The following is a 17,717-nucleotide window of genomic DNA, read 5'->3' on the forward strand; positions in this document are numbered from 1 at the left end:
CAGTGCCTAAGACCACCGCGCCACTCGGGAGGCCCTGAATATTCTATTCTATTCTACTATTCTAAAGTTTAAGTTGTCTGCTGTGTTTCGAACCTCTAGCTGAGATGTGGCTGTCTGTTGTGTGCCAACCATTGGTAAAAGCAGAGTATTGACAACAGTGTTTTCCCCCCACACTGAGACTGTGTATCTGTCTGCTGTGTTGGAGAAAGTGTCCTAAACCGTGGGCTGTTGTGTAATCCCTCACTGGGCCCCTTGCTATTTCTGTGCCTGGGTCCCGCGTCACGCTTGGGTATTTTCTCTGGTGACTAGCTCACATCAATAGTTCTCCTAATGCACGCTCAGTCAGGCAGCATCGGTGGCTGCAACGTCTGATTGATAAGATTTTACCCTCGCTAAATCTGATCATAATTGCTTATGTTATTACTATAGCCCAGGGATGTGGAGAATGGACAGCTGTAATTTGCAATATGAGGAATGTGACATGTGACTGGCAATGTGGGACAAGAAGAGAGTATACTAATGTCAGGTTTGTCTGAGGATTATATTCGACATCTGCATGTCCGTCTGTCTGCTACTTGTGGAGAGACTATTTGAAAAACAGTAGGATAGAAAACAGTCTCTCATCTTACATCGGTGTTAATTCTGCATGTTGTGTTCTGTGCATGCTGTCATGCCATGGGCTTTCTGCCTCAGTGTCCCTGACTCTATGTGTTTTCCTTATAAAATGTATGGATGAGGGGCTAGTGTTAGACTACTCTGTATAGCTGAACGTGATGCAGTGGCATTGTAATGGCGTTTTCCATAACCTATGTACAGTATGCTTCCCATTGTATCCATGCATCATGCCTCAGAAGTGTTGCTGTACTACGTCTTATGAGCATGTAAATGTATAAGCATACGGTATCTTGAATATAAAGAAACCTTCTAATAGTCACCCCCCTCCTCTCATCCACTCAAGCACAAGTGCATGCTCAATCACACACATGCAAGCAGCACATTCACACGCCAATAGCAACCCACAATCATTCAAAAACACACTGACTTACCACCCAACTGCCAACCCACAATCATTTCAAAACACACTGACTTACCACCCAACTGCCAACCCACAATCATTTCAAAACACACTGACTTACCACCCAACTGCCAACCCACAATCATTTCAAAACATACTGACTTACCACCCAACTGCCAACCCACAATCATTTCAAAACACACTGACTTACCACCCAACTGCCAACCCACAATCATTTCAAAACACACTGACTTACCACCCAACTGCCAACCCACAATCATTTCAAAACACCCTGACTTACCACCCAACTGCCAACCCACAATCATTTCAAAACACACTGACTTACCACCCAACTGCCAACCCACAATCATTTCAAAACACACTGACTTACCACCCAACTGCCTCCTATAGTAGTACTCACTTGCCATATTCTTGTGAACTGTTTTGATATACCATGAATGATATATACTAGTGTAATGCGTGACACGACCATTGGCTTTACCTACACAAGAAATTGATAGTTTCCTAAAAGAGAGGTCTGTTGGGAAGTGTAGTCTATCTCTGCTGAAGGAACTAGTAAATATGACTTAGCAGAGGTTGGGAAGTGTAGTCTATCTCTGCTGAGAGAACTAGTAAATATGACTTAGCAGAGGTTGGGAAGTGTAGTCTATCTCTGCTGAAGGAACTTGTAAATATGACTTGACACACTCCCACCCGCACCTGCTCCGCGGGAACCTGCTGGGCTATCTCTGCTGAGAGCGAGACTAGTAAATATGACTTAGCAGAGGTTGGGAAGTGTAGTCTATCTCTGCTGAAGGAACTAGTAAATATGGAGCGTTGCAGCAGAGGTTGGGAAGTGTAGTCTATCTCTGCTGAAGGGAACTAGTAAATATGACTTATCAGAGGTTGGGAAGTGTAGTCTATCTCTGCTGAGAGAACTAGTAAATATGACTTAGCAGAGGTTGGGAAGTGTAGTCTATATCTGCTCAGGGAACTTGTAAATATGACTTAGCAGAGGTTCGGAAGTGTAGCCTACATACAGTACAGGCTGTGTCCTTCCCTCTCTATATCTGTAGTGTAGTTCAGAAGAGAGGTATGCATTGTTTCAGTGAGGTAGGCTTATCTCCCTGACACCCTGCACTCGTAGTTCCCTCCTCTTATTGCTTTAGGATGGAAACATACCCAGCTATGAGGTCAGAATGACCTTGAGGAGAGAGAGAGATCCCCTGTCCCCTCCCGCTCAAGGCTTACAATGTTGTCACCTCTGCCCTTGTAGAATGTATCAAGAAGTCACCTTTTACAGTATACAGTATATACTGTATTCTCCTCTTTGGTCTGTCTGTCTAGGAGAGGAATACAAACCCTACCAGATAGCTGTAGTGTTTAGCCCTGTGTCAAGTGGGAGGACAAAGTACTTCCCATTTAAATATTAGTTGGACATTCTTGCAGTAGAAGCATAGCCTCTATGATTTAATGTATTTTATCTCTGCATCTCAAGAGTCACCTTGGATTTGTATCATCTCTCCGGTCTGTTTGACAAAGTGTGTGTGTGTGTGTGTGTGTGTGTGTGTGTGTGTGTGTGTGTGTGTGTGTGTGTGTGTGTGTGTGTGTGTGTGTGTGTGTGTGTGTGTGTGCGTGTGTGTGTGTGTGTGTGTCTGTGTGTGTGTGTGTTTGTAACAAAGAGAGAAGGAACAGTAGGATGTAACACTAACAAAGAGAGAAATCCTTGGTTGCAACAAATAGAGAAAGAGAGAGCAGTAGGGTGGAACAGAAAGAGAGAGCAGTAGGGTGGAACAAAAAGAGAGAGCAGTAGGGTGGAACAGAAAGAGAGAGCAGTAGGGTGGAACAGAAAGAGAGAGCAGTAGGGTGGAACAGAAAGAGAGAGCAGTAGGGTGGAACAAAAAGAGAGAGCAGTAGGGTGGAACAAAAAGAGAGAGCAGAAGGGTGGAACAAAAAGAGAGAGCAGTAGGGTGGAACAGAAAGAGAGAGCAGTAGGGTGGAACAGAAAGAGAGAGCAGTAGGGTGGAACAGAAAGAGAGAGCAGTAGGGTGGAACAGAAAGAGAGAGCAGTAGGGTGGAACAGAAAGAGAGAGCAGTAGGATGGAACAGAAAGAAAGAGCAGTAGGGTGGAACAGAAAGAGAGAGCAGTAGGGTGGAACAGAAAGAGAGAGCAGTAGGGTGGAACAGAAAGAGAGAGCAGTAGGGTGGAACAAAAAGAGAGAGCAGTAGGGTGGAACAGAAAGAGAGAGCAGTAGGATGGAACAGAAAGAGAGAGCAGTAGGGTGGAACAAAAAGAGAGAGCAGTAGGGTGGAACAGAAAGAGAGAGCAGTAGGGTGGAACAGAAAGAGAGAGCAGTAGGGTGGAACAGAAAGAGAGAGCAGTAGGGTGGAACAAAAAGAGAGAGCAGTAGGGTGGAACAGAAAGAGAGAGCAGTAGGATGGAACAGAAAGAGAGAGCAGTAGGGTGGAACAAAAAGAGAGAGCAGTAGGGTGGAACAAAAAGAGAGAGCAGTAGGGTGGAACAGAAAGAGAGAGCAGTAGGATGGAACAGAAAGAGAGAGCAGTAGGGTGGAACAGAAAGAGAGAGCAGTAGGGTGGAACAGAAAGAGAGAGCAGTAGGATGGAACAGAAAGAGAGAGCAGTAGGGTGGAACAGAAAGAGAGAGCAGTAGGGTGGAACAGAAAGAGAGAGCAGTAGGGTGGAACAGAAAGAGAGAGCAGTAGGGTGGAACAGAAAGAGAGAGCAGTAGGGTGGAACAGAAAGAGAGAGCAGTAGGGTGGAACAGAAAGAGAGAACGTATCTCATAGGCTGTCCTAATTAAGAGTAGCTCAGAGGGTTTGAACCAGATAATCTTACATAACCTCGTTAAAGAGCACACAGCCTTTGATACTGAGAAGATGAGAATGATGTTCCCTCTGAGACCCAGCATACCATGAAGCCCCACGATGTAGAGCTGAGGTATAGGACAAGATTACATACCCTGGTCCACGGTATAGGACAAGATTACATACCCTGGTCCACGATGTAGAGCTGAGGTATAGGACAAGATTACATACCCTGGTCCACAGTATAGGACAAGATTACATACCCTGGTCCATGATGTAGAGCTGAGGTATAGAACAAGAAAGATTACATACCCTGGTCCACGGTATAGAGCTGAGGTATAGAACAAGATTACATACCCTGCCCCAAGGTGTAGAGCTGAGGTATAGGACAAGATTACATACCCTGGTCCACGATGTAGAACAAGATTACATACCCTGGTCCATAGTACAGAACAAGATTACATACCCTGGTCCACAGTGTAGAACAAGATTACATACCCTGCCCCGAGGTGTAGAGCTGAGGTTTAGGACAAGATTACATACCCTGCTATGGAGCTATAGTGTAAATCCCAAATGGCACCCTATTCCCTTTATAGTGCACTACTTTTGACCAGAGCCCTATAGGTAGTGCACTATATAGGGGATAAGGTGCCATTTGGGGTGCAGACATAGTGTAATGGAGCAGAGACACAGGTAATCCCATGATATGGAGCTGAGGTATAGGATGAGATAATAAACAATACATATATCCAGTGTGTTTGATGAGTTTAGCATCCAGGTAAACATACACAATGTCATTGTAGTGCACTGGCCAGGGGTTAGATGAGGTACAGGTATTTGGGAGAATCTAGTAAAGAGCATGGTTATTATTTTATTTCCTGCCATGATCACTGGTCATTATGCACCAAGTTTAGTTGAAGGAGGAACTATTTTGGAAAAGGATTTTGCCTGTGAGGTTATAAGGTCCCAAAAAAAATTATTAACAAAGTGTTTATATGATCTGTTTTATGTTTCTTGTTGGAAGAAACAGGAAGTGGGTTGCACGTAAAGTACAGTATTTTTGTAAGTAAGTAGTTGTGCTATTTTTGCATCTATTGATTAGTCGTGTATTATGTATTTGGTAGGGACAATGCATGTGTGTCCTTAATGTAATACTGTGAAGTATGTCATGTAATGTAAGTATGTAATGTAATATTGTGAAGTATGTAATTTCACAAAAAATTATTATTCTGTTTCTGTTTTCTTTCAGATGACCCTTTGCTGCAACCAGTTTACGTCTGCTAATATTACTACTACAGTAACATAACAGACTTTATCGTCTGTTGGAAATCAACCCTGAAGAGGAAGGTGACATTGGAATCATCATGGAGTCACTAGAAACTACTGCAGAGGTGAAACGCTCTAAAGAGGCTCTGGATAAGACAGTTCCCCAGAGAAAGTCAGCAGCACCAGAACCTACGACTGCCCAAACTAAAATACCCCCCTCGGCTGATTCGGAAGGGGAGGGGTGGCATCTATGCCCAGAACCTGAGAAGGACCAGAGTAGAACCACATGTTGTTCAACAGATATGTCTGACTCAGGGAAACTAAGACAATTAGAAGGGAAATCACTACGCCAATTACAGGATCAACCCTGCAGTCATCCTCATTACAACGTATTAACCTCATATCCACCACAGGAGAGACAGACAGTTCCCTTTGCTAGACAGAAAACAGCAGATCACTTGCTTTCTGCACTGCCACTTGTCAGCTGTGAAGGGCCCTCTCCTCAGAGGAGCTCCGCCAGTTTACCCGTGTCTCTCCAACACTGTTCCCAGTCAGGAATAGAGGAACTATCCAAGGAGGTGTGTAGTAAGATGGAGCAGAAGCAGCAGCAGAGACCTGGAAAGTATGTTTGTGATTATTGTGGGAGGGCATGTGCCAAACCCAGCGTACTTAAGAAGCATATTCGCTCACATACTGGGGAGAGACCCTACCCATGCGTGCCCTGTGGTTTCTCCTTCAAAACCAACAGCAATTTATACAAACACAGAAAATCTCATGCTCACTCGGTCAAAGCTGGTACAGTGCCATTTTCAGAACTGGGTTCTTACAATGCCAACATGGAGGACCAGGGATCTTTAGAAGGAGAAGTAGAGTTCTACTCTGATGCTGAGCAGAGCTCGGACACGGACGAAGACGATTCATCGCTCTTGGACACTGTTTCAGTGGAGGAACCAGATAGCACCACTGCTGTTAAAGTACTGAATCTCATTGCCCAGAAACAGGGAGTTACATTAGCATCAACATTATCTGAGGATGGTTCACCCAGGCTCTTGGAGATCAATGCTGCTCAAGCTCCAGCTGTTTCTCAGGTCAGCCGTGCAATCCAATCTAGCGCCATCAAGCAGAGGCTGGCACTACGGCTCTCAGAGAAAAGGAGCAGTGACACTGACACATCTCTCTCCCTGCCTAGCCAGGGAAGCAAAGGCAGCACAGACTCAGGCTACTTCTCACGCTCTGAGAGTGCTGAACACCAAACAGGTGGTCCTCCCAACACAAACACCAAGTCCTATCAAGAGATAATGTTTGGAAAGTGTTACAAGCCGAACCCGAAACAACAGTCCATAACTGTTGTGACTTGCAGGACAGACTTAATGAGTAATTGTAAGACTTCGGAGCGAGGTGTTTCCCGCGTATTCACACAAGAAAAGGAATCAATGGTTGAATCGATCAGAATAAACACACATTCATTTACAAGGGAGGACATTAAGGAGGCTCAACTAGAGCTCTCTGATTCTGGACAGCTGGTCCGGAGCAACTCGATGCCCACGTCCTCGGTGGCATGTCAGGACATGTCACAAGGCCTGCGAGGCAGCCACTCCTTTGATGAAAGGGCGTCCCCTGGAGGCATTAGGAGACTTACGAGACAGGCTGCCTTTGAACACTCTGCACACGATGGACCTCCTGACCACTACGGAAACATCTCTGATATTTCCAACCTTGGAGTGGAGATGGAAAGTTTCACCATCCAACAAAAGCAAGCGATGGAATATGCGACGAGGAAACGGCGGAAGGAAAACTGTGTTGCGGAGGAGGAGGATGTAGGAGGCCAGTATCACACAGACTATGACCACTCTGAAGAGATGAGGGACTGTGATTCAAAGCAAACCTCTCAAGGTGCTCTAACCACTACATCCTCAGTGAAAGGACATGCCCAAAGCGTGCACACACAGGATAGAACACAATGTGATAGACTGGAAAGGGAAATGTGGGAAAAGAGAGAGAGAGAAGAGAGAAGATCTGTAGGTAACGTCATCTCTGTGATTCAACACACTAACTCCCTTACCAGGTCTCTCTCTGAACAGTCAGATTCTTACAACTACCAGAGACAGGATAAGGCTTCCTCAATGGATGTGGTGGAGCAAACCGAAACTAGAGAGATGCATAAAAGGACTGAGATCTTTGTACATCAGTTGAGTGACAGTAGATTATTAGATAAGTCGTATCAAATGACACCTAAGCTAGTCCGTCAGTCCAACATACCGGTTCCAGAGATCAGGGTGACTGTAGAACCAGACAGTCCAGAGAAAGAGAAAGCAGCTGAGGTGAAACAGGTGAAGGTGAAGGAGCCTGATAGACATATAGAGGAGTTCCAATGGCCTCAGAGGAGTGAAACTCTGTCTCAGTTCCCCCCAGAGAAACTCCCTCCAAAGAAGAAGAGACTGCGCTTAGCTGACTTGGAGCACTCCTCTGGCGAGTCTAGCTTTGAGTCGGCTTGTACAAGCCTCTCCCGGAGCCCCAGTCAAGACAGCAATTTATCCTACTGCTCCAGCTTCTCGTTTGACCGAGAGGAGAAAGAGAGAGAGGTTATCCCGAAGCCAGCTTCCCCGGCGGCTAGACAGGATGAGTTTGGCAAAGCGTTGGAGTTCTTAGCGGTGCCAGGAAGCGGCCACTCCCTCTCTGTCCTGAACCAACGTCAACAACATGAAATGAGACGTACCTCTTCAGAACAGGCACCGTGCCACACCCAGTGCAGAGAGCTCCCAGAGGTCCGCAGCGTATCGTTTGACTACGGCAGTCTCTCTCCAACGGCCAAAGTTAGACATGCGGAACTCAGCGCCAGCTACTCAGAGCCCAGACGGGGTAACTTGGTAAGACAGGAGTCCTTGAATGTTAACCTTGAATTTGCACATCCAGTCCTTCCGCTAAATATTCTTCCTCAGTACCTCAGCAGTGCCCTGTCGTTCTCAGCCACCGCTCTGCACTCTCAGTCTCTGCCAATGTTCGCCCCTCAGCCATCACACTCTGGTCTCCTAGTTCCTGTTAGAATCCAGACTCACGTGCCATCCTATGGTAGCATCACATACACCACTGTGTCCCAAATTGTAGAAGATCCATTCAAAAGCGTTAACTCCACGAGAACCTCTTTTCTCACTTCTCACTTCGCAAATTTAGCCACAAATTTGGATACATCTAATCTATTATTAGGACACCCTCGAGGACTGTTGACCAGCCCAGTCCAGGTTCAAGTTCTAGATCTGCCCCCAGCTAAGCTGAAGACAGGCATCCCTCTCTCCCTGACCTCCAGGACGATCTCCACCACCAACTGTGGGTCCAGTGGTGGGTCCAACAAGCGCATGTTGTCTCCGGCCAGTAGCTTGGACCTGTTCATGGAAGTCAAACAGCAGAAACGCGTCAAAGAGGAGAAAATGTACGGTGAGATAGTGGAGGAGTTGGGTGCTGTGGAGTTAGGTAATTATAATGTGACTGAAGAGAACAAGCATAGTTTAAAGTCAGAGTTTCAAAGTGACACCAACCAGGGAGCATCACTGTCAGGCTTTCCTTCAAAATCCTCTTTGTCTCCGTCATCCTCGCTTCATTCTCATAACGAGCCAGCAAGTGGAAGCTTCATCTCACCTCAGCAACAAGGGTCAGAAAGTCCTGATTTCCCTATGGATAACTCCCCAACAGAAGCAAGCCTACATCCACATGCTCTGCTTTCTCTAAAGGATTTCAATGAGTCTGGCATGGACAGCAAGGCACAGATGGAGGTGCTGGTGCAGCTAGTCAAAGGTCAGGGCATCCTCATCTCTGACGGGGAAAACACCAAACGGATATCTCAATTTCCAAGTCTCCGCACAATGACAGCTGTGAGTTGGTGCTATCTGAACTACACCAAGCCAAACAGCACTCACAGCAGCTCTCCCCTGTCCTCTGTGTACGCTACGTGGTGCATCAGTTCCCATAACCCCAACCCTCCTAACCTCAACACCAGTGCCACCTTGGCTCTGCTTCGCTCCAAACAGACGACTAACACATGGCTATACACCATGGCTGCCATGTACCAACCTGGGACTGGGAAGCTGGTCTCCTCCTCACTCTTATGGAGACAGCAGCTCGGGCTGGTGAGAACATTGATCGTTCATTATTTCATTATTCATTATTCCATAAACGTCTATATTCAATGTTTCCAATCCTGGAATCAAGTTACATTATAAATACATCATCTAATTGTAACCATATTAGACTTTTTCTTCTATACTTAAACTGCATGTTCACAGAATGTTTAATGTTTCACAGAATTGTTTTATTTATTCTTTATATTAATGTTTATTTATCCGTCTCACTTAGCTACAGAGCAAACCAGAGCTCAAAGAGCTGGAAGGGAGCTCCTATGGAAGGAAAGTGAAGGATGCCAGCTGCAGGGTAAAAGCAGGGAAGGAGGACTGGAAAGAGAGGGAGGTCTCCTCGAAACAAACAGCAGCGCCAACGCCAACACCAACGCCCCCAACACCAACACCAACACCAACACCAACCCGGATCAAAATATTTGAAGGAGGGTCCGTTATGATAATATCACATCAATCAATAAGCAATAAAATATTACTTTGAATGTTAGTTTGTAATGTGTACATGTTTTATAAAAGGGTTACGCCTGGTGGTACAAATCATTTTTGACTTTATTTAACCTGGTAGTCCCATTGAAGTCAGAAGACCTCTTTAAAAGAGATCCCTGGAACTAGATTGAATAGCTGTTTTCACTTACCTTGCATGTCTATAGCTACTTATAATATAAAACACATGTCATTCCATGGAGGGCCAAGTGTCTGCAGGTTTTTACTCCTCCTTTGTACTTGATTGATCAATTCAGGTCATTGTGTCCAATTATGACCTAGACAACCAGGTGATGGGAGTTCCTAACTAATCAAATTGAAAGGAAATTACAAAAACCAGCATACACTCGGCCCTCATTGGAATGAGTTTGACACCCCCCTGATATAGAACATCACATTAAGGATGGTTTTCCTCCCTCAGGTTTAAGTCCAATGAGGACTATGTGTACGTGAGAGGCCGAGGCCGGGGGAAGTATATCTGTGAGGAGTGTGGCATCCGCTGTAAGAAACCTAGCATGCTGAAGAAACACATACGCACCCACACTGACGTCAGACCCTACGTCTGCAGGGTCTGCAACTTCGCTTTCAAAACTAAAGGTGGGTTTCCCTTCTTCTTTCATTGAGATGAATGAGACAAGAACTGAACAAGCGCTTTGTGATGACTGCTGAATTAAAAAGGGATTGATCAAATCAACTAGATTGAAGGATGATTGAATTGATGACAACAGTAATATGTATTCCCCCTCCCCCACAAAAAAGTACAATTGAATGATAATGATAATAAGATAATCAGCTAAATGAATCTTTGACATGTTTGTCCTACAGGAAACCTGACCAAGCATATGAAGTCAAAGGCTCACATGAAGAAGTGTCTTGAACTTGGGGTGTCAGTCACAGTGGATGATACAGAGACACTGGAATCTGGTAAGATATTGACCAATGACCAGGGAATTATTCAGATATTTAAAACTGATTGTGCAACCCATGGTAACTGTACCACAGAAATAATGACAGAAACACGCGATGTATCCTTTGTCTTTATTTGTGTTCTTTCAAACAATGCAGATGACATCCAGCAAGACTTGAAGACCGGGGTCTTGAGCACAGCCAAACACCAGTTCTCAGATGCAGACGACTCCGATGGCATGGATGAAGAGATCGACGATATTGACGAAGATGACGATGATGATGATGACTACGACTGTGACTCTACTCCCAAGATCCTTTCCCGGAGCACCAGCCCTCAGCCCTGTGGCGTAGCCTCTCTGTCGGTCACAGCTACCGCCGTCATCCAGGGTGTGTCGTCAGATGTCCATGGCTGTCCCCTCAGTACCTTCCATCCCCTCCCCAGCTGCCTCTCAACCTACACCCTGCCTAGCGTCGATATCCACCCCCACCCCCATCCCACTTCCACCCTGCCGGGCATCGATGTCCACCCCCATCCCGGTCCCCCTTCCACGGTCAGGAGGACAGGGCCAGACCGGAGAACTGTCTTGGCCTCCAGCCTGGACAAGGAAGACTGTAGCCTGGCCATGCTGTCTCCTGACCAGGGCTGTCTGTTCTTCGACCCCTACCCCACCTGTCTCCTGTCCCCCGGCTGGGAGTCCCCTCTGAGGGAACCGCCTAACTCCCGCCTCTGCTACCCCTCACCCCGGAGAGACCTCTCCTCTCGGGGACGTTCCTCACCTCGATGGGACACCTCCCCGCTGAGGCCCAGCTCCCCCAACCTCACCCCCATCCAGCACCTCTTCCCGGCCTGTATGGAGAGGCCCCTGTCCCCAGGTGGAGTGGACCTGGCAGGGAGGAGACAGAGGGTGGTGCTCAGGGCTGTGTCTCCACGTAGAGGGGGCTCACAACATAGAGACTCTGGGGATAAAACCAGGCAGCAAGCCAAGGCTGAAGTGGTCCAACAGGGAGGAGCCATTGAAATGGATATGGTATGTAATATAGTTGTTTACAGTATGTTTTCATTGACTAGTATATGTTTAGATTGACTGGTGTATGTTTAGATTGACTGGTGTATGTTTAGATTGACTAGTATATGTTTAGATTGACTAGTATATGTTTAGATTGACTGGTATATGTTTAGATTGACTGGTATATGTTTAGATTGACTGGTGTATGTTTAGATTGACTGGTATATGCTTGTCCATCAAAACTAGCTGCACTGACTTCATTTCAACTCAGTGTTCTTGATGTAAAACCTTTATTAATCACAATGGCTTTTTTTCACCAATGGTGTCCATGCATTTTTTCTTGATTGTCATTTCAAACTTGTTTTTTAGAAAGAAACTGTAGAAAAGTGTCTTCTGATAGTCGCTATAACTTGTTGTGTTTAGGATCAGAGGAGAAGCGTGCCTCCCTGCCTGCCTGGGTCCACCTGCTCCAGTTGTCCCCGTCAGAACCTCTTCAGCCACCTCCCCCTACACTCTCAGCAGCAGGCTGGGACTCTCCTACCCATGGTGCCTATCGGAGGGATCCAGGTACTGTGCTCCCTGCCCTCCTGCAGCTCTGACCGGACCCATCTGTCAGCCCTATCCCCTCAAAAGACTGAGCTCCACCAGGACAGCACTAAGGAGGGATCTGTTCGTCTGGCAGCCCTTGGTGCAGAGGACTCAGGAGCCCAGCAGCAGGGGAGAGAGAGGGGGATGGAGAGGGAGAGGGAGATGGAGAGGGGGGTGGAGAGGGAGACCGGGATGGGGAGGGAGAGGCTGTCCCCCCTCCAGACACCCTGGGACTCTGAGGAGGAGAACCCCCCTGTCTCTGTCCTCACGGTCAGGAACCCTAAGCAGGAAGAGGTTCTTCAGACCTGCACCAAGGCCATCGCCTCCCTCAGGATCACCTCTGAAGAGCATCTATAGACTGGGGTTGCATCCCAAATAGTACCCTATTCCCTATATAAAGCACTACTGTTGACCAGAGGGCTCTCGTCACAAGTAATGCACTATATAAGGAATAGCGTACCATTTGGGCCTTTCCTTATTTGGGACGCTCCTTGGAGTTTCCTCCAGGAGCAGCTGAGCCCCCCCCATCCAACATCCAGTCCTCAGCTAGCATGGTTCTAGATCAATTAGCGCTGTCTTGACAGCTGCTATGGTCACGCCAACTTCTCTGGTCACATATGAGTTGGTAAGACAGCACAAATAGATATGGAACCAGGCTATGTTCACAGTCCCTCTCAACCTCATTCCACCAGACAGACAGACAGACAGACAGACAGACAGACAGACAGACAGACAGACAGACAGACAGACAGACAGACAGACAGACAGACAGACAGACAGACAGACAGACAGACAGACAGACAGACAGACAGACAGACCCCATTGGTTGGGTGTTGGGGGATTCTTCTCTCACTTTCAGTTACTTCAGGTTTCTTCATGTTAGTAATGCAAAGGTCATGTGTCTTAACATTCCCCTCCCCTCCCCTCACCATACTATGATCTATATCTGAGAGGAAAACAAACCTTTAAATACATTAAAAAAAACAGAGACTTTATACTCTCTATGAATTCTCTATGAATTTTTTGGAACTTTTAGGTCAGTGGAGTTCCTCGCAGCAAAGGATACGCAAGAGGACGGTTGAAGTAGTGGACACAGGTGCAATATATGGGATTTAAAGAGAATGCTTCTACGTTAATTATGCTTGCATACACTTGCACACAAACAGAATCATTTATATTTATTATACCCCATAACCCACTCTTAACACATTTATTCATATAAATGTATATGTGTACTATTTTCAAAATAGGCTTGTTGTTTAAATTGTATTCATATCGAGTGATTAGTTATGGATTTGATTCTTGGAGAGAAATTGGAAAGGAAATAACGGGGAAAGTATCTAAAAATATGAAAGTATTTGAAAACTGAATCTGACCAAATTTAGTGTAGACTTGCTTCTTGTCCAGTTTGGTGCTTTTGATTGAAAAGCAAAGATCTGTGCCTTTTCTTTGCTTTCTGCGTATGTTTTAAGTAATCATATTAAGCAAGGAAAAAGTGAATATCATGTTTAAGGAAACTTTGAATCAGAATTATCTGACGTGACAGTGTTATTGTCAACAACAAAAATTGCACAAAAAAAATTGCTTTTACTTTGTGGAATTAAATTGCTGTTTTTTATAGCTACATTTTATGTAAAATATATCTATTTGAAATATTTGTTATGTTGCAGATTCTCAATGTTGTGGTTTTAGCTTTTTGAACAAACGCATGAGTTTTTGCTATTGCACAAATAGAGAAGTGCATACTGTAAGATGTCTTTGTATATTAGAAAAGTATGCTTTTATTGATGATGGTAAATATTTGTCTACTATTTATATGCTGTATATGATCTCCACTTATGCAACAGTGTGTCCCACTGACCCATGCTTATGAGATGCTTATAAGAGGCTTATGAGATGCTTATGAAGTCATGTCATTGAATTATAACTTATGGCTTTAATCAATCGTTGTTTGTTATTCTGGCCTTTGAACCTTTATGAATTGAAATAAGCACTTTCATCCTATCTTTGATAACTGACTGAGATGGTTATTAAGGAGAAATTAAAACAATCATGTATTCTAGTGTCACTTCAAACATTCCACTACTTTGAAGTGATTATTATCTGTGTGCACGTACAGGGCACATAAGTTTAACTCCTCTTTCATTTCAAGTGTGAATGCATTTTACTTAAGTTTTTGGTAAAGAAGATGGGTGGGTTGAGTAGTTTGTAACAACCTGTAACGACGTACCTTGAAATTCAAATTTCCTTTACGTCCAATTTGAAATTCTTTTTTCAGTGTTGAATTCACATGACTTTTTATGTGAATTGTAGATACAGAGATAAACGACTAAGATTATCTTTTCAGAGGTAAAAAAATATTGGCTGCATTTCCAATATGGAAGTTAACAGGAATGTTAGCAAATTGACATTTTGACATTTACAGGTTCACCGTTGAGGCATGGAGTTAGTGGATTGATTTGAAACACACAACTCAACATGTTTACATTACAAGCACGGTGTTATAATCAGCTTTACCTCTCACAAGAATGTCTGGGGTAGCTATCGCTGGACCCACTCAATGTACATGCTGTCTGGGGTCCTACTGTAAGGTATGTAGCATATAGCTACAGGGTTATGTTATGTGTGTATACAGGTGGGGAATGGAAATTCTTGCAACCAATAGATATTACTTTCTGTTGGATTTCATTTGACTGCAGATTATCAGTTTGTATCATCTCTCCCTCTCCTGCTACTGAACAGAATTACACTGAGTATACTAAACATTAGGAACACCTTCCTGATTTTTGAGTTGCACGCCCCCCCCTCTTTTGTCCTCAGAACAGCCTCAATTCATTGGGGCATGGACTCTACAAGGTGTCAAAAGTGTTCCATAGGGATGCTGGCCCATATTGACTCCAATGCTTCCCACAGTTGTGTCAAGTTGGCTGGATGTCCTTTGGGTGGTGGACCATTCTCGATACACACAGGAAACTGTTGAGTGTGAAAAACCCAGCAGCTTTGCAGTTCTTGACACAAACCAGTGCACCTGGCACTTACTACAATACCCCGTTCAAAGGCGCATAAATATTTTGTCTTGCCTATTCTCCCTCTGAATGGCCCACATCCACAATCCATGTCTCACTTGTCTCAAGGCTTAAACATCCTTCTTTAACCTGTCTCCTCCCCTTCATCTACACTGATTGATGTGGACTTAACAAGTGACATCAATAAGGGATCATAGCTTTCACCTGGATTCACCTGATCAGTCTATGTCATGGAAAGAGCAGGTGTTCTTAATGTTTTGTATACTCAGTGTATAGTACTTTCTGTTGCAGAGTATCGTCTGTGTTTTATTCCACTATGTCATATCTATTGAACTGCCTTGTGCTTCTGGTGTTTATTAAAGCCTGTGTTAAATCACAGATCCTTTACCCATCAGATATTGAAGCAGGGGCTCTGTGGCTAATTACATTGACATTTTAGTCATTTAGCAGAGGCTCTTATTGGTGCAACATACAGTTAGGGCATTCATCTTAAGGTACCTAGGTGAGACAACCACACGTCACATGGCAGATAATTCCCTTGTTTAGTTATTCACATCATTACTGGACAGTTCTTCTTCTTCTATTTCTGTCTTAATGTTGGAGCTTGTTTAGTTATTCACATCACTACAGGACAGTACTTTTTCTATTTCTGTCTTAATGTTGGAGCTTGTTTAGTTATTCACATCACTACAGGACAGTACTTTTTCTATTTCTGTCTTAATGTTGGAGCTTGTTTAGTTATTCACATCACTACAGGACAGTACTTTTTCTATTTCTGTCTTAATGTTGGAGCTTGTTTAGTTATTCACATCACTACAGGACAGTACTTTTTCTATTTCTGTCTTAATGTTGGAGCTTGTTTAGTTATTCACATCACTACAGGACAGTACTTTTTCTATTTCTGTCTTAATGTTGGAGCTTGTTTGTTATTGTGTGCTATACTTTTGAGAAATTCATTTTAAATCGTTTTTAAATGAATATACTTCGTTCTCAATCATTTATGAATGTGTACTGCAGCTTATTTTGAACAGGTAATGCCGAGTATTAATAACATTATCAGCAATTTCTCCTTAAAGCTTTACCTTTGTGCTTGTTGATAATGAATGTCCATAACCATCTACATAATCTATAGCATAATCTACAGTTGTTTAGGATTAGAGCAAGCTCAGTGAGGTTTCAGATTATATCATACTCCTCTGGGAGGGAGAACTATAGAATAGAGTGATAGAGAGATTCATGTTTCATATTCTACTGACATCCTGTGGTGAGGAATAGTCACTACAGACAGCGCTTACTCTGAGAAAGGGGCGGACTTGCACCTAAATACAATCATTTCTAATCCCGCCACTGTTACTAAGCACGCCCTGATGAATTATACAATGGATTTAGTGTGTATATTAGTCATAAAATGTCTCAGCTCTCTATGAATTCAGTTGCTGGTTGCTACAGAGTAAGTAGACGATGGTTACTGGTTGCTACAGAGAGAGTAGACGATGGTCACTGGTTGTTACAGAGTGAGTAGACGATGGTTACTGGTTGTTACAGAGTGAGTAGACGATGGTTACTGGTTGTTACAGAGTGAGTAGACGATGGTTACTGGTTGTTGCAGAGTGAGTAGACGATGGTTACTGGTTGTTACAGAGTGAGTAGACGATGCTTACTGGTTGTTACAGAGTAAGTAGACGATGGTTACTGGTTGCTACAGAGAGAGTAGACGATGGTTATTGGTTGTTACAGAATGAGTAGACGATGGTTACTGGTTGGTACAGAGTGAGTAGACGATGGTTACTGGTTGTTACAGAATGAGTAGACGATGGTTACTGGTTGTTGCAGAGTGAGTAGACGGGACTGGTGTTACTGGTCGTGTTACGGGACGGAGTGAGTAGACGAGGACGGGTGCGGTTACTGGTTGTTACAGAGTGCGAGGTACGGGACGGGGTGCGATGGTTACTGGTTGTTACAGAGTGAGTAGACGATGGTTACTGGTTGGTACAGAGTGAGTAGACGATGGTTACTGGTTGTTACAGAGAGAGTAGACGATGGTTACTGGTTGTTACAGAGTGAGTAGACGATGGTTACTGGTTGTTGCAGAGTGAGTAGACGATGGTTACTGGTTGTTGCAGAGTGAGTAGACGATGGTTACTGGTTGTTACAGAGTGAGTAGACGATGGTTACTGGTTGTTACAGAGTGAGTAGACGATGGTTACTGGTTGTTGCAGAGTGAGTAGACGATGGTTATTGGTTGTTACAGAGTGAGCCGACGAAGGTTACTGGTTGCTACAGAGTGAGTAGACGATGGTTACTGGTTGTTGCAGAGTGAGTAGACGATGGTTACTGGTTGTTACAGAGTGAGTAGACGATGGTTACTGGTTGTTGCAGAGTGAGCCGACGAAGGTTACTGGTTGCTACAGAGTGAGTATTGGTGTCAGTATTTTCCCCTGTCTCTCTCTCTATTGGTGTCAGTATGTTCC

The 17,717-nt window shown here is 44.5% G+C and overlaps 1 protein-coding gene across 1 annotated transcript; it reads left to right on the top strand.

Annotated features, from left to right (window-relative positions):
• The first annotated feature begins 307 nt into the window (after positions 1–307).
• Positions 308–15,649, top strand: LOC106611354 (transcription factor HIVEP2). Its single transcript, XM_014211507.3, has 7 exons — positions 308–526; positions 5,090–9,227; positions 9,454–9,662; positions 10,138–10,313; positions 10,542–10,640; positions 10,782–11,653; positions 12,056–15,649. The coding sequence occupies exons 2-7, from the start codon at positions 5,205–5,207 to the stop codon at positions 12,575–12,577; spliced, it is 5,901 nt and encodes a 1,966-aa protein (XP_014066982.3). The 5' UTR covers positions 308–526; positions 5,090–5,204; the 3' UTR covers positions 12,578–15,649.
• Positions 15,650–17,717: the final 2,068 nt, after the last annotated feature.

The sequence above is a fragment of the Salmo salar genome, chromosome 09 (assembly GCF_965601325.2).
Source record: "Salmo salar chromosome 09, fSalSal1, whole genome shotgun sequence".
Taxonomy (NCBI): Eukaryota; Metazoa; Chordata; class Actinopteri; order Salmoniformes; family Salmonidae; genus Salmo; species Salmo salar.

Bases quoted from the DNA above. Each gene is read 5' to 3' on its own strand.
- LOC106611354 (XM_014211507.3), top strand. From the start codon at position 5,205: ATGGAGTCACTAGAAACTACTGCAGAGGTGAAACGCTCTAAAGAGGCT. The intron at 9,228-9,453 runs GTGAGAACATTG...CGTCTCACTTAG, and splicing joins GGAGACAGCAGCTCGGGCTG to CTACAGAGCAAACCAGAGCT. The intron at 11,654-12,055 runs GTATGTAATATA...TGTTGTGTTTAG, and splicing joins GAGCCATTGAAATGGATATG to GATCAGAGGAGAAGCGTGCC.